The 24703-nt window shown below is 43.2% G+C and overlaps 2 protein-coding genes and 1 pseudogene across 5 annotated transcripts; 1 reads left to right on the plus strand and 2 right to left on the minus strand.

Annotated features, from left to right (window-relative positions):
* Positions 1 to 69: 69 nt before the first annotated feature.
* On the minus strand, positions 70 to 4647 carry RPP38 (ribonuclease P/MRP subunit p38). 3 transcript variants are annotated; one of them, XM_028114064.1, is made up of 2 exons: positions 4547 to 4647; positions 70 to 1016 (listed from the first exon to the last, which is right to left on the minus strand). In XM_028114064.1, the coding sequence occupies exon 2, from the start codon at positions 1000 to 1002 to the stop codon at positions 157 to 159; it is 846 nt and encodes a 281-aa protein (XP_027969865.1). In that variant the 5' UTR covers positions 1003 to 1016; positions 4547 to 4647; the 3' UTR covers positions 70 to 156. The 3 variants fall into 3 exon arrangements, with proteins under 3 accessions (XP_027969865.1, XP_027969869.1, XP_027969866.1); XM_028114068.1 differs by lacking the exon at positions 4547 to 4647 and adding an exon at positions 4441 to 4457; XM_028114065.2 differs by lacking the exon at positions 4547 to 4647 and adding an exon at positions 2105 to 2370.
* Positions 4648 to 11774: 7127 nt separating this feature from the next.
* Positions 11775 to 20954, plus strand: ACBD7 (acyl-CoA binding domain containing 7). 2 transcript variants are annotated; one of them, XM_028114186.1, is made up of 4 exons: positions 11775 to 11825; positions 20424 to 20541; positions 20733 to 20795; positions 20881 to 20954. In XM_028114186.1, the coding sequence occupies exons 1-4, from the start codon at positions 11811 to 11813 to the stop codon at positions 20952 to 20954; spliced, it is 270 nt and encodes an 89-aa protein (XP_027969987.1). In that variant the 5' UTR covers positions 11775 to 11810. The 2 variants fall into 2 exon arrangements, with proteins under 2 accessions (XP_027969987.1, XP_087881658.1); XM_088025532.1 differs by lacking the exon at positions 11775 to 11825 and adding an exon at positions 18004 to 18018.
* Positions 18255 to 19045, minus strand: LOC148163667 (U3 small nucleolar RNA-associated protein NOL7-like; annotated as a pseudogene).
* Positions 20955 to 24703: the final 3749 nt, after the last annotated feature.

Genomic DNA, 24703 nt, shown 5'->3' on the forward strand with positions numbered 1-24703 from the left:
TTAAGTGTCAGCCTATTTATACAAAGTCTTACACCTATGAAAGGAATGTTACTAAAAGCATCCCAAGAATATATGTAAAAATAACACATTTTATTAGTTTCAAGGCTTCTTTACGAAGTGTTTTACAGCTGTGCGAAATGACAAGTTTATAGAAGATTACTTTGAAGTCGTTTTTTTACCTTTGGGTGGTTTCCTTATCTTATTGGGGTTTGGAATCACTTTTTTTATTTTAAGGGGCTGTAACACAACAGCCGGCTGACCTTCAACAAGCTTCCTTTTATGTTTAGAGAGGTCTTCAAAGGAAGTTTCCAAAATCTCTTTGTCTTGGCTTTCCAAAGATTCAGTGTCTAATTTTTCCCTGGAGTCTTCCGGCCTGCCTTGAAGCCATGGCACGTGTAAACGCGGTACTCTGGGAATTATGGCCTTGACTTCATCAACAAAGGCAGTGCTGTCCTTTCTGAACCCCAAGGCCAGGACACATTTTAAGCCAACGACAGGTGCGAGTGTCTCACTGAGACGGGGAACCTGACAAGCCGGAACGGATCTGCTCAAACTTAACTGAATCAGGTGTGAGGTGATGAGCGCGGGCTTGGCTGACTTACACACCAGGACCAGCACTAGCCCGTTCCTTTCCAGAGCTCTGGTAACCTCATTAACGCCAATGGTCAGCTGCTTCCTGATGTGGACAGGAGACCACCCTGACCCTTGCCCATTATCTCCTGGTGGTGTCTCCTTATGACCCTCACTCGTATCAACTTCTGTGCTACATTTGTCTGGGCTTTGTTTTTTTAAAAACTGTTTTTTCTTTTTCTTCTTATCCTCAGTCTTCTGAAGCCCAAGCGATTTAAATCTGTTTTCAAGGGTGTGTAATATAAAGTGCATGTCTTCTCTCTCTAGTGCACTCCAGCAGATAGCGTATGGGTTGTTCAGCGCTGTCTTTACCGTTAAAGGTCTTGTCTTCCGAACAGAGCCCCTCCCCGGTGCTTGAGGGGCTGCAGCCATTCTGAAAATCTTTCCTAAGAAGCAGACGACAAAGTAAATTAGTGTTACGAGCAGTGCATGTCAGAAGAATATCTTGTTTGCACTCTTTCTGATTCCTGACAGGCTACAGCAAGCCTGACTACACAGAACCAATGACATGACCATACACTAAACCTCTTTTAAGATTAAGGAATTTATGTTCCCCATTTTTTCATGACTTTGTCTTTATTCTTATACAGGTAATATATAAATGTTTTGCATTACTGCAATCACAGTGATATCCTATTTCGTTTATTAAAAATGTTCCATGTTTCTTACCTGTTCATGATTATCTTTTTTAATGACCGTGTGGTATTAATCTTACAAATCTGTTACCATTTTCTGAGTTGCTCTCCAATTAGGCCTCCATCCCACAAAGACTCCCTGAGCACCCCCCGTGTGCAGGCAGCGAACAAGTCCACCTGCATGGAGCCCCCAAGCTGTGTGGGCCCAGAAGCCTCTGCTGTTCATAATCAACCAGGTGTGGGTTTTTAAGAACCAGAAGAATAATCTATGTACACGCTTACAAATTCAAATGATACTTTCATTCTATGCCCTTTTGTAAGTCTCCCTCCCTCCCTGGACTCTAGGCTTCTTGTATATCCTTCCTTAAACATCTCCCACATACACAGGTATACATTCCCCCTTCTGGACAGTTATTCCAAGCTGACTGCTTCTGCAGCTGGCAACTTGATGAAAACTAGGGAAATTTTGTGATGAAACTTAAAAATACTAATCCGTTAAAGAAAAATAAGAAGGATCCTTCCTGGGAAAATGTTATAAACCACTGATGTAGGGAGCATATCTTGGCTCTCCTTCCCAGAGCAAGTGCATTTGTCTTCCCTCGCTTCTTCCTGGTGCTAAGAACCATAGTGACCTACATGGCAAAACTGAAGGAAGTTACATGAGCCAGCCCACGAGAAGTCTGGCATCTGGAACTGTCCCTATTTTCAGATGACCAGATTTTCTCCCTCCAGACAGTCCCTCATTCCAGGTAGCCATTTATCCCACTGAGGCTTGCCTTCCCCGAAATGCCCCATGCACAATTAAGAATTAAGTCCTCTCCAACTGAACTTCCACTCACCGGGCTGGCTACTGATGGTAAAGAGCAGGTGTCTTTGTGGAGTGTGTCAGAACTTAGAAGGCATTTTCTCCATGTATTACTTGATGCTCACAAAATTCCTATAGAATTGCCCAACGTGTGGGTGAAGAAACAGTCGGGTTAAATGCCTTGCCCAAAGTCACAACTGGTTTTCCAAACCCAAACTTTATGCTCTTTCAATCCTGGCTGCACCTCAAAAATAACCTGTTGCCTTCTAAAACATACACATGGTTGGTCCTTACCCTGGATGTACTGAATTGGAGCCCCTGGGGATAGGACCCAGGGCACCTGTATTTGTAAAAAAAAACAAAAAACAAAAAAACTGTCCAGGTGAGTCCGATCCAGAACAGAGTTAGAACAGCTGGAGCAGGACAGGCTGCCTCTTGACCCTGAACAGCCGTGAGAAATGGCTTCCTGACCTCCACTGGTCTCCAGTGCACCTCCTAAGTCACCTTCTAACAGAAATCTAAAATTCAGCTCCTCCGGGCAGGGTCAGACTTCGGTCATACCAGTGCTGCCGGAGCCTTGGTACCTGCTGCACGAGCCGCTTCCTCCATACCTGCCCCTCTGCACAGCCCTCCTCGTCCCCCATTTTCTTCATGTTCCCCTCCAGCTCGGGGAGTCAGGAAGTAGCTCAGCCAAATCCTTGGTAGAGGACTGGCATCAGGTTGAAGGTGGTCAGGAAGACAAGACAAATACGATGTAACAGAGCTCTTGCCAAACTGCAAGTCAGCTCATGGGCCTCAGCATTCAAACAGCACAGAATGCGGAAATCCTTAAGTAAATACTTCAAAGAGCTGTATGCTCTGGAGGGAGAGTCAGCTAGGCACAAACTCCCATCTTCAGAATCTAGCGAGGGGAGACAAGGGCCAAGTAGTTCAGATATGCAGACTCTTACACCATATAATCCAAAGACAAAGTACTGATTGATGAGAAGAAGTAATGGTTTTGGAGGAGAAAAACAGGAAGGCTTTGCTGAGGTGCCTTTTGAGCTAGGTCTTTGAGGCATTCACTACATACAGGATCAAGGGCAAACCCTTTAAGGTGACCTACAAGGCCCTCCACACTCTGGCCCTCATCTTCCACCAGCCTCTTCCACCATGCACAATTACACCCCGCCACTGAACCACTTACTGTTGAACGAGGCCACCAGTTTCTGACCTCCACATCCTCATACACATTCTTCCCTTCCACCTTCAGCTCCCACAACCACCTTTCTTCAGCAAGTATTTCTGGATTATCCACAATGCACCAAGCCATAAAGTATTAAAGTAAAAAGTTACTAGCCTCACCGTGCTTAGAATCCCTGAAGAAGACCTATCAGCAGGTAATAACATAATAAGATGTGCACATTCAAGTCCGGGAACTACAGAATACTAAGGAAACAGCAGAAGCTAACTTAGCTTAAGGAGTCGGAAAAGAGGTCCTGGAGAAAGTGACCTTTTAACCTACATCTGAAGAATGCCTACCAAAGGGAGTATGAAACAGAGTATCCCAGGGAACAACATTAAGGACACGAATTAAGTTCAACATCGCTGGGGCAGAGATGCTAAAGAGGGTGAGGTAATTAGGGAAAGGAAGGAAGGACGAGAGGGTGAAGGTCCTTGCAAACCTTATAAATGGGGAGCAACTGTAACGTTTAAAACAAGAGTGCCGTGATTTGAAAGGCCCTGCAAAAAGATCTTTGCGGATTCCGGGCCTGGAAGCGTCCTTTGCCAAGAGTGGAAGGAGCAAAGAGGTTCCCAGAGTAGGCAGGACGGTGGCCTGCTCTAGAGTCGCCGCAGAGGGGATGGGACAGAAACACACAAAGTTGAAATAGTTGAGAGGGAGAATCTACCAGGCTTGGTGCTATCACCCGGGAGTAAAGCAGAGGAAGGACTCCGGTCTCTAGACCCGGTAGCGGAGGGGAGGACAGCCCCAGTCCCCGCTGGCTACATTCCTGTCTCAGAGTCCCTCTCCCTGTGCATGCTGCCCTGTGTCTAGTGCCCTCATTCTTCACTATTTAGATTCGCAAACTCTAGTTATTTTGTGGTCCGTCCCCGGTTCTAGTCTGTGGAGCACTGAAGGACCAGGGTGGGCTTTATCTTACTATTTCCCGTACCCTACAGATGCTCAACTCCAGAAAGAGGAGAGTAAACCAAGGCCTAGGAAAGGACGCCCGTTCACGCGGGGGCGGCCCGAGAGACAGGGGTCTCGGGGAAGACCTCGGGACCTCGCGTGCCCGCCGCCCTCCGCACTATGCCGCCTCCCAGGCCGGATCCCACCCGGGGCGCGACCCTCCGGTCCCCTTACGTCCTCCGCACCCCGTTCCCACTCACGATGGCAACCGCACCACCTCCACGTGCGACGCGCGTGCGCAGAGCCCTCGCCCTCCCTGGCCCCGCCTTCCAAATGCTCAGAGAGCTTCGCACCCCATCATCTCACCTCGTCACTCACAAAGGAGAGAGACGGCCCACAGCTTCGCGAGGCCCCAGCTATAAAAGCCGTGAGTTTGGGAATGTGGCTGGGAGGCTCAGGGCGCAGCCCTACAGCGGCAATGCGCAGGCGCAACGCCGGTCTCGCGAGACCTCACGGTTGCCGTGGTAACCCGCGGCTCACAGGCTGCACAGCTTGGTCTGGGCGCTGTGCGAACGCCGGCAGCCGCGGGAAGGCTGGTTGTCTCCTGTGTCGCTCTCTCCCTTCTAGTTTCTCCCTCTCGGCGCCTGACAGTCTTGGCTCTCTCGTCTCTCTTTTCTGTATTTGGCTTGCCTAAGGGGACGCAAAACCCTAGTTCCCGTCCAGTGTCCCCATCTCCGTCGACTCTCCGGCACCAGGAAGATAAACGGGGGGATCAGGGGTGGTTTGAGATTAAAAAAAACGTGTCTACAGGCAACAGTGGAGGCCCTCTTGAGCCCCCTGAAAGAGGAGAGTAAAGGCTTCTTTGCGTTCTGCGACAGCAGCTCTGAAAACTCCAAATGTCTGCTGTAGCTCCTCCGACCGGTGGGAACTAAAGGTACGAATGGAGTCGCTGGGAAGTTATGGACAACTGTAATAAATCAGCTGAAGGACATTTGCAAGGTCGAGCATCTGAATCTTGTTTTACCCGTGGCGGGAACTTAAAAGAAAGTAGGTTGCTTCTGACCTAAAGAGCCTCCTCCGTCACCACCCCAGTCCTTTCTCTTTTCTAGCCTAACTTAGCGCCCCTTACTTTTCCTCTCTCCATATTTCTCAGAACTTTTCCCTTCTCAATCTCTTCACTACTCGTTTGGTTTTACATTTTTTAATCTGTTTTCTCCATTTTCAGTTCTTATCACCTGCGTAGTATCCAAATGGCCATAACAGAAAACAAAACAAAAAACCGTGTTCCTTTTGGTCAAAGATTTCTGCAGGTTACACAGGGTTAAAGTACAATGTGATTTTTTTTTTAAATCACAAAAAGAATGAAGTTACAACGAGTTTGAAGCTTTTGTTTCGTAAAATGAATCTTACTGAGTCATTATGATAAACTGCAAACATCCAGTCTTAGATCTAGCTTAAGTAGTCTTAGATCTAGCTTTCAAGCTGTAAGAGAAACGCTGACACACATATCTACTTGAAATGCTAGAATAATGGGAAGGAATTGTGCACAAGTGTTTGTCCCCCTAAGGTTCCAGAGTGTAGAGTTAGATTTATAGCATCCATCTAAGTTTACATTCGCTCTATGAAGATTACCTACCATTACATCCCACAGCTCCGGAGCCAGTTTGCCTACCGGAAATCCTAACTTCATCTCTGGCGAGGCATGTGACCCCTAAAGCAAGCTAATTAACCCTTGAGGTGATAAAAATAGTACCTGTTGTGCTTATTAGAAGAAATAATCTATGTAAGATGATTAGCACAGTCCCGGGCATGCAGAAAGTGCTTGATAATTCTGTGATGAATCCAGCGACAACCTGAATGAGGAGTTAATAAAAATTAACAGTGGCCTCTATGACTTGAGTGCTTGTGTTTTATTTTGAGACCACCAATGTAGTTTCCCCAAGAATTTTGCTAACATGACTACATTTTAAAGGTAACTTCTCTCATTTGGATCGTACAAACTTTGCAAGAGAAAAAGTAAACAATCCTCCCATGACCCAATTGCCTCGAAACATATTTCCTTTCTGTGTTCCCTTGTAATTTGTTTCACACTTATACATGCAATTAAATTGTGAAATAATAACACAAGATTAAAATTTGTGTTCTGATTCTCTTCCCATATAACACTTTTGGATGTTTCCCAGTCTTCAAGTTATCACTTTAATTCATATATGTGTTGTATGTGTATATATACATATATATAACATTTAATGACAGATGTTTCAATTATTTTACCCTGTAAAACCTCAATTTTGTTTTTGAGTAATAAAGTTTTCTTTTTATATTAACTCTAGAATTGGACTATTGTTAGATTTATATGCTTGTCATGATGTAAGAGTGGCTTAAGGGACCTGGTGATAAATCATGTCATTAGAGGCAATGTAAATGTGAGGTGTTTCAAGCAGTTAAGGGATCTCTAAGTAACAGCTGGTGGCAGTGCCACACATCTGTAGATAAAGTCAGTAAGGAGAAAAAGATTCTAATTGGATTTAGACCATTTATTATACTTAGAAGACAGCAAAAGCAAGATCAGCAGGATCTTAACGCCCATGGGACAATATCCCTAGTCCCAGAGATCAATAACCATAGGTGTCATGAGTGATGCGTCACTCTGCATTAACAAATCAACTTTACACTTCAGCTGAGCAGTTTCATAGACTTACACAGAAGCCCACAGCTGTACCCTAAGGTGGCAAGGTGATGGGGGGAAGGGGAGGGCAACATGAAAAGCGTTAGTCTCCACTAAAACTAGAGAAATGGAAGAGAAACATCCTTGTGGGAGTTTCCCACAAGATAGGGACCTAGGGGCGCTTGGGTGGCTCCGTCGGTTAAGCATCCAACTCTTGATTTTGGCTCAGGTTGTGATCTCAGGGTCATGAGATTCTCTCTCTCCCTCCCCGCCCCCCCCCCCCCCCCCCGCCCCGGCACCACTCCCTCTCTCTCTCTCTAAAACAAACAAAAAAGATTGCGACCTTGCTCCAGGAAGAATCCCAGGCATTCTGCCAAGACTCAGACTGCAGTCAGGCCTTGCCTACATGGCTACATGCAAGGTTGTCAGGGGCCTTGGCAGAGAGCCTTCTATTATAAAGGAGAGATTTGAAAGACCTTACATCAAATGGTCACAAAGCTGGGATTTTTTTTTTTAAGATTTTATTTATTCATTTGAGACAGAGAGCACAAGCAGGGCAAGAGGCAGAGGCAGAGGGAGAAGTAGACTCCTCACTGAGCAGGGAGCCCGACGTGAGACTCGATCCCAGGACCCTGAGATCATGACCTGAGCCGAAGGCAGACGCTTAACCATCTGAGCCACACAGGCGTCTCCCCTCCTTTTTTTTAAAGTAGATTATTTATTAGAGTTTTGTTTTATTTTTACAGGCAAAAGCCTAATGTGGTATGATGCTAGCTTTTAGATTTTCCATAGGTCCTGAAGAGCCAGCAACAGTAATTTTGGAAATAAAGTGTCTATATGATATAAAGTTAGCTGCAAGTAACTATTCAAAATATGCCATACATATACATAAACATAACCCTATAATTTTAGAATTAAAGTATAGAAATTTATATTAAATTATCACAGAATTCTTTCTGAAGCAATATGAGAACAAATGATTGAGAAGCACTTTTAATGTAGAAATATGTATGTATGTCTATAAGTATGTATTAGGTGAAAAATATAAATAGCATTTTACTTTATTCACCGGTTTTTATTGAGCATCTTTTATGTCAGGCAATGTGCCAGATGCTATATACCTAAGAATGTTTCCTCCCTTCCTTTTGTCAACAGATTAACAGTATTTATTGAATTCGAAGTTAGGGATAAAGCAGTGAACCAAAGTTCTAATGGAGGAGACAGACAATAAAACAAAGAAAGTAAAATATATAGTATATTAGGTGATGAAAAGCACTGTGGGAAAAAAGATTCAATGCAATCCCTATTAAAATCCCAATGGGTGTTTTTGTTGAATTAGAAAGACCCACCCTAAAATTCATACTGTATCTCAAGGAACCCCCTGAATAGCCAAAACAATCTTGGAAATGAAGAACAAAATTGGAGGACTCACACTTTCTGATATTAAAAACTTACTACAAATCTATAATAATCAAAACAGTGTGGTATTGGCATAAAGACAGTGGAGTAGAGAGCCCAGAAATAAACTCTCACATATATGGTCAATTAATTTTTGACAAGGGGACCAAGACAATTTAATGGGGAAGGAGGTTTTTTCCCCAACAAATGGTGCTGGGAAAACTGGATATCCACATGCATATGAATGAAGTTGAACCCTTACTTATATCCCATACAAAAATTAACTCAAAGTGGGGCACCTGGGTGGCAGTCAGTTAAGCATCCAACTCTCAGTTTTGGCTTAAGTCGTGATCTCAGGGTCATTATCTCAGGGTTGCGAGATCAAGCCCTGCATCAGCCTCTGTGCTCAGCACAGAATCTGCTTAAGATTTTCTCTCTCCCTCTGCCCCTCCTGCTTGTGTGCTTGCTCTCCCTCTCCAAAGTAAATCAATCAATCTTAAAAAAAAAAAAACAATTCAAGGGGTACCTGGGTGGCTCATCAGTTGGGTGTCTGCCCTCAGCTCAGGTTGTAGTCCTAGGATCCTGGGATCGAACCCCGTGTCAGGCTCCCTGCTCAGCAGGGAAGCAGAGAAGCAGAGAAGTCTGCTTCTCCCTCTACCTCTATCCCTCTCCCCTGCTCGTGCTTTCTCTGGCTTGCTCGTGCTCTCTCTCTCTCAAATAAATAAAATCTAAAAAAATTAAAATACAAGATTAAAGACACATATGATCATCCCAATAGATGTTTAAAAAAAGTTTTCGGTGAAATTCTACATCCATTCGTGAAAACAAATTTTGCCAAACTACAAATAGGAAGAAACATACTAAACATATATATCCACTGAAATAAGCCAGCTGCAGTGAACATACCACATTTGATGGTGAAACTCTGGAAGCATTACCTTTAAGGAATTATATACTACTTGTCCTATTCATTATTATACTCAGTTCCTGGCTACTGCAGAAAAGCAAAGAAAAGAAAGATCTGAGGATTGGAAAGGACAAAATGAAACTGTCATCATTCATAGGCTATTGTTTGCTAAATAGGAAGCCCAAAATAATTTACTGAAAAATAATTAAAAGATTTATCAAGACTGCTGGATAAAGAGTCAGCATACAAAAATCAATTCCCTTTCTCTGTAGCAGTTACAAAAGGACTAACAATGAAATTTTAAAAAACATTTAATCTAACATAATAAAAAATTATAAAGTTACTTAGAAATAAATCCACATGGGGCGCCTGGGTGGCTCAGTCGTTGAGCGTCTGCCTTTGGCTCAGGTCATGGTCCCGGGGTCCTGGGATCGAGCCCCGCATGGGGCTTCCCTGCTCAGTGGGAAGCCTGCTTCTCCCTCTCCCACTCCCCCTGCTTGTGTTCCCTCTCTCGCTGTGTCTCTCTCTGTCAAATAAATAAATACAATCTTTAAAAAAAAAAAAAACACTTATTACCTCCTATCTTTTGATAGACTATATAATCTGCTTATTATATGTGTGATTGTCTGTAACCCCCTAGCAGAATGTAATGCAAGGATAAGGATCTTGTTTGTTCTGTTGACTAATGTTTTTCAAGAACCTAGAGCAGTGCCTTGCTCATATTAGGCACTCAATAACTATTTGAATGAATGAAAGAATGAATAAGGAAGACAGGATGGAATGGAATCAGGAGAGTCACAAAGGTAAAGGTAATGTTCTATTTCTTAAACTGGTGGTAGGTTCATAAATGTGCCCTTTATTTTTAGAATTTTACATATATATCGATGTATGTATATTGGTTTGTAATCAATATTTAATAAATAGTAAAAAAAAAAAAAAGGAACTTGATTGTCCAAATTGACTCACTCCCGAAGGAAAGCTGAGTTTTTACTGTACCTAGTATATTATTATCACTGGGCAGAAGACATCAATATTTCCATTGTCTTTTCTCTCTCGTTCTGCAGAACGAGACACCATGGCTCTAGCCTCTGTTTATGGGAGGGCAACTCAAGAGAAGAACATGCTTTGAAAAGAGTTCTTAGAAGAACATTCTAGACTTAGAGGATAAAACAGAGCACAGTGTACCTTCCCCTCCCCCCTTTCCTGATTTCTTATAATGACTGTAATGCCCAAATGTCTCAGCTCTAAATACACCTCGATACTGGCGTTTGCCAGTATCTGGCAACTGAAACTATCTGTATCTGGCCTACTGAAACACTGTTAGGGCTTCCTCAGCAGAGAAAGCACTCACTGTTCTGAAGTTGCTATTTGCCTTTGTACCCCACAGTGTATCTCCCATCACCTGCAAATTTGAAAACTAAAAAATCCTGGCGGTAGATTTTGCTAACATTTGCTTTTTATCTTTTACTTAAAAATTCATTGATTATACTGTGAAAGTATTTTTGAGGAGATTTAAAAACCAAGGGATTTACATGAAAAGGTAAAGCAAATTTTTTAAAAGATTTTATTTATTTACTTGAGAGAGAGAGAGACAGAGAGAACACAAGCAGGGGGAGAGAGGGAGAGGGAGAAACAGACTCCCTGCTGAGCAAGGATTTCCCCCCCCCCTCCCCTACGTGGGGCTCCATCCCAGGACCCTGGGATCATGACCTGAGCCGACCTTAGCCCACTGAGGGACCCAGGCGCCCCAAGCAATATTTTTTAAATGTAGTTTTATGCAAAAACAAGCTAAAATGTTTTGGGGCCTTTCGTCTCCACCACTTGCATTGTTATGTTAGACGTTTCAGATCGATAACTCTCTGAACCCTGAATTTGTCAGTTCTTCCAGTCACTTCGCTCCAGAAGGTTTCTTCTTAAAAGAGTCGGAAATGAACTCCTCCTATGACCAGGAAATGCTGTTCCAGTTCTTTGAAAACTTAATCAAATGTGAATCACAACCCCATTCTGTGTGTCTGCAGACTTGCAGCGACATTGGATTTGTTGCCCTGGAGAATGGGGTCAAACTGAATAGATGCGTGCTTCTGTGCCTTTACAATAACCGAGAGCTAGTTAGGGTGGTTGCAGCCCGTGTTCAGAATGTGTTTTTGCTTTTTAAAGACGCCTTTTTCATTCCTGATGAATTGTTCCTAGAGATATGAGAGGAGGCTTGAGAGATCTCAAAAAACTGCCATCCAGGTTTCTAGGAATTACGAGAGGACAGAGGGAGACATATACCAAAAGGAATCCCCACTGAGGTCCGTGGGGATTTCTCTGGATTTCCGGCAAACAACCTCTTGAGAAAGAATTGGGGAGCGAGCCAAGAGCGGAGAGAAACTCATTTAAATTCCCTGCTCCTCGCCTTTCCAGTTGCAGTCGCGCTGGCTGCTCAGAACCCTGGCGCGCCGCTTGGGACGCGGGCGGGCGCCGAGGTCAGGGCAGATGCCACTCACTGTTCAGCCCCGCCCCCTAGTACTGGGCGCCAATGGGAACCGGCTGGGTCCATAGCACAGCCAATGGGAGCCGGCGGGCGGAGGCGCGCCTCCATTTAAGGCGGCCCGCCGCACGGGCTCCAGGGACCTGCGCCTCAGGAGTGCGGCGGTAGCTGAGTGCTTGTCACCATGTCTTCTTTGCAGGTGAGTCGAAGGGTGCGGAGGCAGCCCAAGAGGGCTTGGTGAGGTGAGGCGTGGGGCAGGCGTGACGCCCCCGGGTGGCGGGCGACTCGGAACTCGAGTCCCGCAGTCCTCGCTCCCTGGCTTCCCCCCCACCCGGAATTGTCCGGAGTGACCCCGCGGACACGCCCACCCCCATCGCGAGCGCCCGCTTATTGCAGTGGGGACCGCACCGGTGCCATCTGTTGACGGCGAGCCGGGGCTCCCTATGGCAACACTTGTGAGCCCCGGGGATTGGTTACTCGCGAAGTAAGCGCTGGCCCCGGGGAGGGCGGACACCGGGCGGCCCTGCTCCGCCCGCTCTTTCCATCCGGGAGAGGGAGGCGACGGCGGCTGGGGTGCCACCCGCGCCCCCTCGCTCCTTGGTAAGGCAAGTGTTTTTCTGAACAGCAGAGATCTGTAAAACTACAAAATAGTTTTGCTGGTATGCGAAAAAATTTATGTTCAGGGTGGGAACTTTGGGGAAAGAGAACAAATATAAAGTAAGTAAAAACCATTAGGAATTCCTTCACCCAGGTGATAACCACTGCTAACATGAGGGATTACATTCTTGTATGTGTGAAAAATGTGTGTGTATATTTGTGCCTGTGTGTGCTTGCACATGCACGTGCATGCATATGTACATGCACGTGCATGTGTGTATATACACACACTGATTCGATTAGACTCTTAAGTATATACAGTTTTGTTCCTGTACCTATCACTATATTAGGAGCATTTTTCATCATTAAATATTCTTCTAAAATAAAATTTGAAAAAATACCTGCATACAATTTCACAGAATGAGCATGGCTCACTTCTTTAAGGATTCCTTTTTTTTGTTTTTAGATTTATTTTAATTTTGGAGGGAGGGAGGGCGGGGCAGAGAGGGAATCCTCAAGCAGGCTCTACGCCCAGCGCAGAGCCCCACGTGGGGGCTCGATCCCAGGACCCTGAGATCACTACCTGAGCCAAAATCACGAGTTGGGCGTCTTAACCCACTGAGCCCCCCAGATGCCCCCCCTTAAGGATTCTTTAAGCAGTATGTTATGGTGACTAAAGGCACATACTCCAGAGTCGGCCAGGTTCAAATCCAAACCTCACCCCTTCTTAGTCTGTGATGTAGTTGCTTAACCTCTCTGTGCCGATTTCCTCATCCAAAAATGGAGGAGAGAGACTGTCAAGATTAAATGAGCTACATGTATAGAGCAAGTAAAACAGTGCCTGGCGTGTGGTAAGTACCCAATAAGGAAAGTGTGTCCTTGAACACTTAGATATTTTTCACTTATGTAGGACAAATAATTCATATTGAGCTTTCCTCAAAATAATCAAACCTTTCAATATCAAAACTGTATTCCTTTTTAGCTTAGTATTTTGTTTTGTTTGGCAAACAAATGGGATTTCTAATTCAGCTATAATCTCCAAACTTTATTTTAAACTTACAGTAGGTTTACTTCAGTAGCAAAACTTTTAGCAAAGCTGAGAGCCAGGTAAACTGGATGTATTTCTTTTTTAGAAGATGATGCTCAAAGGCGGACTGCTTCTTCAAGAAGCTACATCTTTTTGAGTCTTGGGGGTTCACGATTTTACAATGGGCAAATCATTAACCCCTTTCCCTCCATGCATGTTTGTATGACTTAAGAACCATGCAGTGTGAGAATTTATGATCTTCCTAATTCAGCTCCTCAATGGGAAATGATTGCTCAAAAAGGTTGTCAGGGTGCCTGGGTTGGCTCAGTTGGTTGAGCATCCGACTCTTGGTTTCAGCTCCGGTCATGATCTCAGAATTGTGAGATCAAGCCTCACATTGGGCTCTGCACTCACCGCAGAGTCGGCTTGAGATTCTCTCTCCCTCTCTCCTTCAACCCCTCACCCCACTCACACACTCTCTCTCTAAAATAAATAAATAAATCTTAAAAAAAAAAAAGGTTTTGTCAACCTCGTATTGTGGGATGACCATGTTCTTTGGCTGCAGAAAGTAGAACTAGATTAGGTGAGAGTCACCTTCAGAGGCTATTTTCAGCTGTGATGAAATTGGAAAGGAAACTTACCCAGAGGCCAGGGTGGTCAATACTCCTAGGTGGTAAGAGGGTAGAGGGTTCCAGCTCCGGGAAAGGATGCACCCCCTGTGAGTGCTGGTGGGGACACTGGGGTCACTACTACACCAGGTGTGGTCAGAGGGCCTTATGAAAACATGAACAGGAGAGAGTCTGGGGAGAGGCCTTCTGAGGGAAATGATGTACACATGCATTCAAGCGGGACACCGAGGCCCCAGCACTAGAAGAATGAGCTCAGCAAAGGCTGAAATTCCTCACCAAAAGCAATGAGCCCAGCTCCACAGTGGCACAGGGACATTACTGAACTCCCCCTTTGACCCAGAATGCTTTGGAATTAAGTGTAAACAACTGTACATTTCAAGCTGTTTCTCAACTCTGATAGTTTTCAGACCCACCTAATATCCACTCACTCATTGATTTATTCACCAAGGACTCAGAGGGGCTGGTACTGCCTACCAGTGCTCTCTGTAAGGCATGAATACTTACGCCTGTCCTCTGTTATGCATATATGGGGGAAAAAAATCCAGTCCCACTCAGCTTTCCTGTTGAGCCCTCATACATGCTGTCCATGCCACCTGGAACACCCTTCCATGCTCCTGTCCATCCAACAGGTGCTGTCCCCTCGGGCTTAGCTAAGTGCCATCTCTGCTGGGAAAGCTTCTTCCCCACCTGCTGACACTCCTGCCTCTGCATCCCCAGAGGGCCCACAGCCAGTATCACATGATCATTGTTGACCTGCTCATCTCCCCCCAGAGCCTGAGCTCCTTGAGCGCTGGCTGCCCTGTTCATCCCTGTCTGCCTAGCAAAGGCCTGGTGCACCACAGGTGTTCAATACATCTGTTAAGTAGTGTGAGTCAAGTGATGAGCTCTGGGTGGGCAGAGTCAACAGAACGAAATCAAGAATATATCTGTTCTTAGTGGGATTTAATCTTAACACCTTCTCACTGAAGTTGATAGTATCATTTTTTTGCCTGAGTCTGAATCTCAAAGGAGTTTTGTTGCTTGCATAAAATCCCATGGTATTGTATCTCAAAGCTAGAATTCAAACCCAAGATCCTGATGTGAGGCCAGTGTTCTTTCCCCTAGAGCTCATCGTGGTTGAACTGGGAAAGGCCCCATAGAGGAGGGTACACTGGAAGCACAGCATGGAGCAGGAATGTATCAAGTTGTGGCACTACAAAAGGGCATGCTGGATGGAAAGAATGATCTTAGCCCCTGCTCTGGAACAGGCTTCTGTACCCTGGAAGGGAGAAAGAACAGGGATCCCTGAAGTTGTGTGTGAAACCCTGTCAGGGCCTGACCTCTTGTGGAGAGGGTCCAAGACTTTCATTAGGTTGTCACAGGGTTCCATGCCCCCACTCTCCACCCCCACCCCGTATATGAAGAACAATATCCCAGAAATTCCTTCTGGAAGGCAGGGACCTAGTATGGTTATTGAGAAGCCTTAGAGTTCTCCTCGAGGCATGGCTTGCCAAGAGGAATTGAGTTGCTGTCACCGGAGAAGGGTGCAAGACCTCACAGCAAGTGGATGACCTGAGACGCTGGTAAATCTGAAGGGGACGATCCCTACACTTCTCTGAAGAGCCCTGCCCTTAGGAAGCCCTGGGCACGTATAGAGCATTTTCATTTTATCCTTATCACAGGCACACTATAGAACAGTTGGAGAGTATAGAAAGCGTGAAAAACCCAGAGAAGTTACCAATAATCAGAGGCAACTATTGTTTTCATATTTTAGTATAATTCTTGCTAGTCTTTATTTTTTCTATGTAACTTACAAAACTGTGCATAAAAACAATTTTGTATTTGTTAAAGTGTTTTTTGTGTCATGAGTACTTTCTTCCAGTTTTTTCTAGAATTGGTTTTTTTTTTTTCCAAAAAGACCTAAAATAGTAATGGTAACCTTTATTAAACATGTCCCAGGCACTATTTGAAATATTTGACGTGTGTTAACCTATTTAAATCTTCTTTACAACCTGGCGGATAGGTGGTATTATTGTCCTATATTCTGGCCGAGAAAACAGACACAAGTTAAATAACTTGCCCAAGGATACACAGCTCTTAAGTGATGAAGCTGAGATTATAATCAAGGCAGTCTGGCTCTATTTTATTTTTTTTTAAAGATTTTATTTATTTATTTGAGAGAGAGAGCGAGCACATGAGAGGAGGGAGGGTCAGAGGGAGAAGCAGACTCCCCACTGAGCAGGGAGCCCGATGCGGGACTCGATCCCGGGACTCCAGGATCATGACCCGAGCCGAAGGCAGTCGCTCAACCAACTGAGCCACCCAGGCGCCCCAAGGCAGTCTGGCTCTAGAGCCTGTGTTGTTTTTTTCTTTTTTTCTCTTTTTTTTAATTTAGAGAGAGAGCGTGCACACGCACGAGCAGAGAGAGAGAGAGAGAATCTCAAGCAGACTCCACCCTGAGTCTGATGTGGGGCTCCATCTCACGCCCCTGAGATCATGACCTGAGGCAAAATCAAGAATGGGATGCTCAACTGACTGAGCCACCCAGGCGCCCCTAGAACCTGTGTTCTTTTTTCTTTTTTTTTAAAGATTTTATTTATTTATTTGACAGAGAGAGAGCGAGAGAGGGAACACAAGCAGGGGGAGTGGGAGAGGGAGAAGCAGGCTTCCCACAGAGCAGGGAGCCCGATGCGGGGCTCGATCCCAGGACCCTGGGATCATGACCTGAGCCAAAGGCAGATGCTCAACTGACTGAGCCACCCAGGTGCCCCTAGAATCTGTGTTCTTAACCCTGACGTTGTTTGAAGCAGTTGACAACTTCCTAGAAAGACACTCAGAAAGGTGAGGCATGGTCTGTGACCCTTGTCACATGCACCCATGCTTCTTAGACCCCTGGGCCTTTTTCAAGGTTATTTAGGTTGGAGAATCCAGTCTCTGGGGTTCTGACATGACAGCAGGGCTATCCACTTTCTCTACTAACACTTTGGATCTTTGGATCAAAGGGAGCTATGCACTGGAGAAAGAAAATGGAGGGTGGGGGTAGAATGCCTCCCTGAGCTTCTCTTGTTTGATACCCAGGCTGGTGACATTTCCTGCTTATCCCTGATTTAAATAACACAAGGTAAAATACAGTGTATTTTTTAAAAAAAAGAATAGAAAAATTATATTAAGGAAGTAGTCACCAAAGCCCTTTTTAGGTAAACAAAGAGGTTAAAAGAGAAGGGATAAAGCTAGGAGCACACAGGGGCTGGCTTAGTGGAGCATACAACTCTTGATCTCAGGATTCTGCGACTGAACCCCACATTGGGGGTAGAGATAACTCAAATAAATAAAAAATAAAATCTTAAAAAATAGTACTGGGAGCACATAGACATTCCTTTGTGTGGAATATTCCAAATTGTGGAATTTATATGCTGTATAAATTGTATGTGTAGGGGCACCTGGATGGCTCAGTCAGTTGAGCATCTGCCTGTTGGTTTCTGCTCAGGTTGTGATCTCCAGCTTGTGGGTTCCAGCCCCTCGTCGGGCTCCACGCTCAGCCGGGAGTCTGCTTGGGATTCTCTCCCTCTCTCTCTTCCCCTCTGCCCCCCCTCAAATAAATCAATAAATCTTAAAAAAAAAAGAAATATGTATTAAAATTTCTCTTGATAAATTTTCCCCCCACCTTTTGACCACATTCACCCATTTCCCCCACCCTTCACCCCCCTCTGGCAACTGCCAGTCTGTCCTTTCTAAGTTTAGTTATTTTAGATTCCACATGTAAGTGAGGTCCTACAGTATTTGTCTCTGTGTGACTTACTTCACCTCACATAATGCTCTCAAGTCCCATCCATGTTGCTGCAAATGGCAGGATCTCCTTCCTTTTTATGGCTGAACAATATTCCATTATGTGTGTGCATGTCTATATATACCATATTTTCTTTATCCATCCATCATCGGGCACTTAGGTTGTAATTTCCATGTCTTAACTGTTGTAAAGAATGATGCAGTGAATATGGGGGTGCCAGCATCACTGTGAGGTAGGGACTTTGCTTCCTTTGGATATATACCCACAGGTGGGATTGCTGAATCACATGGCATTTGTATGTCTTTATTTATTTATTTATTTTTAAAGATTTTATTTATTTATTTGAGAGAGAGCGCACATGAGAGCAGGGAGGGTCAGAGGGAGAAGCAGACTCCCTGCTGAGCAGGGAGCCCGATGCGGGACTCAATCCCGGGACTCCAGGATCATGACCTGAGCCGAAGGCAGTCGCTTAACCAACTGAGCCACCCAGGCGCCCTCTTTATTTATTTTAATTTATAAATGATTTATTGGATTTTTTCAGAAAAAACTAATTCTTTAAACTGAATAAACTCTATACATACAAGTTCTCATTTTTCATTTAGCTTTGATTTACTTCTTAGAAGTTTTCATGTTTCTGACCAGCCACTGTCTTTTAAACCTCTTGGCATTTTTTTTCTGAGCTCCCCAAGCATTATTCAGAAACTGGGTGGCTGCCCTTTTCCCTGGTAACCTCTTATTTTCAAGACATAGGAACTTATTTACAGTAGTTCTATTGATTCTGGAACCATATAAAGAATTCTCTCTAAAGGCTTTCAGTGCTTAGTGCCTTGAATCTCTCAGATCTTGGTCTTCTAGCCTGAGAGTCAAGTGGCTTTTATTCTGGTCCATAGACTCTACTTTTTGTACCTATTTCAGCTTTCTTGGAATCACTTCCTTTTTCACATTCTTCATTTTTCTTCTGCTTTCTTCTTCTTTCAACTTTTTTGATGATGTCATTACATTAGTCTGTCCAACTGCAGTTAACTTCTCCGGAATGTAATCTGGAAGGAGTTTTCCTTGTTGGACGGACAGCTCGTCTTCTTCAAGAGTGCTTTATCCCCAACCAGCTGCTCCCCTTTGTGCTTGGTCCTGGGTGCTGGCCAGTCAGCTCCTCCCTGACAGGCGTTGCTGGGCTGCCGGACCAATAGGCAGTGCTCTGCCTTCTCCTCCCCACCCCCTCAACCCCACCTAGGCAAGACATTCCCCCTCCTCCTCCCCCCAGGTGACACTCTTCCCCCTCCCGGTGGTGCTCTGCCTACCCCTCCCCAAGCTCCTCCTTCTCCCCTCCCCCAGGCATGCTGGCCCTCCTCCACCATCACTGATGCAGGGGTGTGGGAGGTACGAGGCTGGAGCTGCACCATGGCCCAGGCAGCATCAAACCGCCTCCATTTGTATGTCTTTGGGAATGTCTATTTAGTTCCATTGTCCATTTTTTAATTGATTTTTTTTTTCTTTTTGCTCTTGAGTGGTATAAGTTCTTTATATATTTTGGATATTAACCACTTTAAAGATATATGATTTACAAATATTTTCTCCCATTCCATAGGTTTCCTTTTCATTTTGTTGATGGTTTTCTTTACTGTGCAGAAGCTTTCTAGTTCAATGGAGTCTCACTTCTTTATTTTTGTTTGTGTTACCTTTGCACTTGGTGTCAGATCCAAACAGTCAGAGCTGAGACCAGTGTCCAGGAGCTTATCCCCTCTGTTTTCTATCGAGGAGTTTTGTGGTCTTAGGTCTTACATTCAAGATCTAAACAAAAGGTCTTACTTGACCTTACATTAAATCCTTTGAGCTGGTTTTTGTGCATAGTGTCAGCTTGTGGTCCAGTTTCAATCTTTTGTCTGTAGCTGTCAGGTTGTCCCAGCACCATTTGTTTAATGACTCACCTTTCCCCATTCTACATTCTTGGCTCCTTTGTCATTAATTAATCGACCATATATGCATGCTTTTATTTCTGGGCTCTCTATTCTGTTTCATTGATCTGTTTGTTTTTAGGCCAATAACATACCGTTTTGATTAGTATAACTTTGTGATATAGTTGGAAATCGGGACACAGCATGACTCCAGCTTTGTTATTCTTTCTCAAGATTGTTTTGGCTGTTCAGGGTCTTTTGTGGTTCTATACAAACCTTAAGGTTGTTTTCTCTACTTATGTAAAATATGCCATTAGAACATTGATAAGAATTGATTGCAATGAATCTGTAGATAGCTTTAGGTAGAATGGACATTTAAACAATAATATTTCTTCCAATTAATGAGCATAGAATATCTTCCATTTATGTCTTTTTCAGTTTTTAAAATTTTTAAAAATTTTAAAAGTTTTAAGATTTTCAGTATTGAGAAATTTCAGTATTGGGGCACCTGGGTGGCTCAGTCAGTTAAGCATCTGTCTCTTGATCTCAGCCCAGGTCTTGATCTCAGGGTCGTGGGTTTAAGCCCTACATTGGGCTCCATGCTGGGTGTGGAGCCTACTAAAAAAAAAAAAAAGGAATTTTCACTTATAACAGTTTTATGTAGTTCTCCACATCTTGTCTGAATATCAGGTAAGTACCAGGAGAGGTATCCATAAATTAAAAGAAATTAGGATAACTCTGGTAGAATCAGTCCAGTAATAGTTCTGTTTGAAACCTTCCTCTTTCTTTTTGCGTTCCCACTGTTTGGTGGGAAATACCCCCAAATTAGATGGGCCTGTTGAAAGTTAGTGAATGCACCATTTGCCTTTTCTTCCTTTTGTTCTAGGCTGATTTTGATAGGATTGCAGAAGATGTGAGGAAGCTGAAAACAAGACCAGATGATGAAGAACTGAAAGAACTCTATGGGCTCTACAAACAATCTGTAGTTGGAGACATTAATATTGGTATTGTGTGTGTGTGTGTGTGCGCGCGCACGCGCGTGTATGTGTATATATATTAAAATGTAATATATATTATTAATATGTTAATATTTTTAAAATCATATATTTTTTAAAATACATTTCATCTGAACAATGTTTATAAAAGCATTGAGTAAAAAGTAAACTTGAAAATATAACTATCCTTCTTTTGGCAGAGTGTCCAGGAATGTTAGATTTAAAAGGCAAGGCTAAATGGGAAGCATGGAACCTCCAAAAAGGTTGTTAATTCTTAAATAAGTAAAATAAACTTTCTTAATTTTCCAATACATCAGTCAGTGAGATACTCTGATTCTGTCTTTCTAGGGCGATTGAAGGAAGATGCCATGAGTGCCTATATTTCTAAAGCAAAAGAGCTGATAGAAAAATATGGAATTTAAAGTTCATCTATGAGAAAGTTTTTCTTTTGAAGCCTTCATAATGGTATCATTTCTTAACATCTAAGGAAGAAATGCACTGTTAACTCTTTTCATGTCACGAGTATGTTTGCTGTTAACATGAATTGTAATCCTTAATTAGAGGTATGCTGAAACTATTTAATGAAATTTTACTTGCTAAAACCAGGGGATTTTTAAAAAAAGTATTGCTCTGGTAGTATGTCACAAAACATTAACAATTTTTTTTTTGGCTTATCTGTTTTTCTACAGTGAGTTAGTATTATTGGTATATGATCAAAACAGTTTATTAAGAACCAATAACAAGGTTCTGCCTTTGTTACACTATGTAACTTTGGGATTCTCACTGGCTTGGGACCTTGGAAATCATAAACATACCTGGTTCCAGTCCATACTCTGTAATTTTTTACTAGGTGACCTGAGACAAATTACTTAACCTTGCTAAGCCTCAACTATAGAGTAGAGGGGGAAAATCAATCTCACAGGGTTGTAAGAATTGAATGATTCTTCAGATAATTGAGAATTGATAATTGAGGTAACTCTAATTATCCTACCTTCAATTTAAAGCACACATTATATAAAGCCTAACAAATAAATTAAAATTTTTAAAAATAAACTTACGAGTCCATGACTATTCAAAGAAAGAAAAAAGCCATCTTTCAATTATTTTTCTTTAAATTTTTACATTTAAGACAAAAAAATTAAATGTAGTATCTAGTGATAATAAAATGTACAACTACTGTGCCTCTTACATTCATTTTTATCAGAGTGAAAATGCAGAGTCTGGAATATAATAGTGGCTTAATCCTCAGTCTTTCTTGCCGCACACAGGTTCCCTGAAAGAAGATAGTCTTGCTTTAGCACTTCTAAAATCTGTTTGAGATTGCATAGGATAAATATCTCAAAAAACAGTGTACTTCTATTCCCTGGATAAGGGTTTGGGTTTGGTATACTATGACCAAGGAGGGATAGATTGATTTCATGTGACTTTAAAAAAAAAAAATCTGAATAGACTAGATGAATTTCCAAGGAATTATTCTGAGTGAAAAAAAGCCAGTCCCAAAACGTTACGCAGGGTATGATTCCATTTACGTAACTTTCTTGAAATGGGAAAGTTACAGACATAGAGAACAGAACAGTGACTGCCACAGAGCACAGAAGAGGGAGGTAGGTGTGGCTTGAAAGAGCAGCAGGAGGGATCCTGTGTGGATGGAATGTTCTGTCCCTTGGCTGTATCACTGTGAACGGCTAGCTTTGTAACATTACACTGGAGTTTTGCACATGTTACCATTTGGGGGAACTGGGTAGTTCTGTATTATGTGAATCTACAGTTATCTCCAAATAAAAAGTTTCTTGAAAAACGAATCTAGCTTGATTCCTATTCTGGAAAATTTTAGAACGTAAAGATGGTTCTCATCTCTACTAAGTCTTACCTGAGGATTGTCGGGAATCTGCCATGACGAAGTCAACAGCCAAATGCCAGAAAAGGGAGACGTCAGCAATGACAGGGCTGCTCCTTCCAATGGAGAGCTTGGAAGCTCTCAGAGCTCTTTCCACGTGGACTTCACCTCTACCAGGTGGAGAGGCAGGTGAGAAGGCCCACCCCAAAAGTCTGGCATTGGCTACACCATGTGATTCCCATTGTGGACCATATTAACTAAAAACTTTTCAAATGAATAATCACAAGTCAAATTACTTTTGTGCCAATGCTTTCATAAGGGAGCCCTGGAAATGGTGTCACACCAAAGGGTAAAGCACAGCAGGTACTAAACATGTATCATAATTTGCTTCAGCCTATTTTTAGCGCAAGTTGATTGCATGAATTCTAACTCCTCCCACAATGAATTTTTCATATGATTTGCCCTTTGTTAGAAAGGAATGATAAATTCTGTAAAATGTGTCCTGTATGCATTTTGCTCAATCTTATTTATTAAGATTCTATGTATAGGATTTTAAAATCTTAACACAAACATGAACCTATCTTATGTGATCATAAACAAATAGATGCTTTAAAATTTAACCTTAATATATATTGCTGTGTTAAGTACTTTAAGCCTTAAGGAAGATACATCAGTGACACCAAGTAGTGGAGTTTATTGTGAAGATCCCACGGGACATAGGAAATCAGCGCCAGGATTCCAAGAGACACAGTTTGGGACTCACCAGAGATTGCAGGAGCCTTGCAGCTCCAAGGGGGCGGTGCCCCTTCATTCCTATCAACCCGCGACTGTGAATCCCATTTGTAGTGTTCTGCCTTATTTGGGCTCAGCGAATTTTCCCAACTTCTGCTTTTTCCCCTTTTAGCTCCTGTTTTTCCCAACTGTTCTGCTTTCTCCTTATGTCAACCCCAAACTGTCACAGAGCAAGGCTGAGGCATCCTGTCGGGCATGGCATTTGTGCTGGGCCGCTCCACACACCTGGGGCCAGACACCAGACTGGCTGTCCATGGGAGGACTCTCGTTGGCCCTAGTCAGTCACTGCCAGGGTCAGGGGACAGGGAACAGCACCCACAGAGCCAGCGGGAACTCAGTGTTGGAGAAGCCCGTGAGGAGGGCCCCGGGCTTACGGGCATTGTGAGGACTTGCCCACTCAGTCAAGGCACCAATGATGGCTCAGGACTATCTTATTTTAATAAAGCAGTAGGTTATATTTTCTCATTAAATGGGATGAACCTAATTTCAAAAGATTGGATCAAGCTTTGAACCACCGTGTGCTGATGGAGCACTTTGTTTTCTAGCATTTTCCCTGTCTCTCATTTCCACGGTTAAAATAAGGGAAAAAATGGGTAATTTACTAAGCAGAAGTTTTGTTGACAAACTTCCCACAGATAAGACTCAAATGAGATTCTGATAGGAAGATAAAGGACCCTGCCGGAAGTATTCTTTACCCCTTTGTCGTCTTCTCTCTCTGGATCCATAAGCGCTCTGTGAAGAAATACATTTATGTGTCACACATCAGCCTGGTAGTAGCAAATGAATAATTTCCCAACCTCTAAAAAAAAAAAAAAACCTAATGAACTACTAAAAAATTAAAAAGAGTATGATATAATCACTTTGGACCCTCCTCAAACTGAAAGGAAAAATCTCTAAAAATAGGCAAGTATCAATAGTTCTAGACACATGGTTATGTAGTTCTTGATGAAGGTCTCATCAGAAATTTCCATAAGATAAAAGTGATTTCCTGGGAGTGCATGAACATCAAAACTTCCACCAGTTACATCTTTCCAGGCTAAAAATAAAATTACATTTAAGAACAAATGATGCTTACCACCGCCAACAAAAAGATTTACTTCCAGATACTGCTTTTCTAAAGCTGACACTGGTGGTAGAATTACTTCTAAGGTCTCATGTTCTGTACGTCCTGTATTTTTAATTTCTCCAAGACCCATCAGGACACAACGGTCTTAGGTGCATTCTCTCACTTCCCACACGACTGACCTCTCTCCATTTACACTAAAACCTGGGCCAAATTTCCACTTGTTACAGTAACGGCTAGTCGATATTAGCTGAAAATCATCAAACAAATCTCTCAAAATACCCCAAACCATCAAAACAATTTCACCTTTGCTACATTTTTAGATCCAACAAAACATGTTGAATCGCAAGAAGGAACAGCCTCAGATGGCATATCAAAGCAGTAAACTGAAAAGAGCCGGTGAGTAACTTTCCATATGCAACATCTCGGAGCCTCTCCCGGTTAATAACTTCACTTAAAGGAAATGTGGTGCATCCCCA

This window comes from Eumetopias jubatus, unplaced genomic scaffold, assembly GCF_037043125.1.
Source record: "Eumetopias jubatus isolate StellerSeaLion01/CBP00866 unplaced genomic scaffold, mEumJub1_p1.0 scaffold_8, whole genome shotgun sequence".
Lineage (NCBI taxonomy): Eukaryota > Metazoa > Chordata > Mammalia > Carnivora > Otariidae > Eumetopias > Eumetopias jubatus.

Coding starts and splice junctions, on each gene's coding strand:
- RPP38 (XM_028114064.1), bottom strand. CDS start 1,002: ATGGCTGCAGCCCCTCAAGCACCGGGGAGGGGCTCTGTTCGGAAGACA.
- ACBD7 (XM_028114186.1), top strand. Junction 20,542..20,732: donor AGTTGGAGACATTAATATTG/GTATTGTGTGTG, acceptor TTCTTTTGGCAG/AGTGTCCAGGAATGTTAGAT. Junction 20,796..20,880: donor AGCATGGAACCTCCAAAAAG/GTTGTTAATTCT, acceptor CTGTCTTTCTAG/GGCGATTGAAGGAAGATGCC.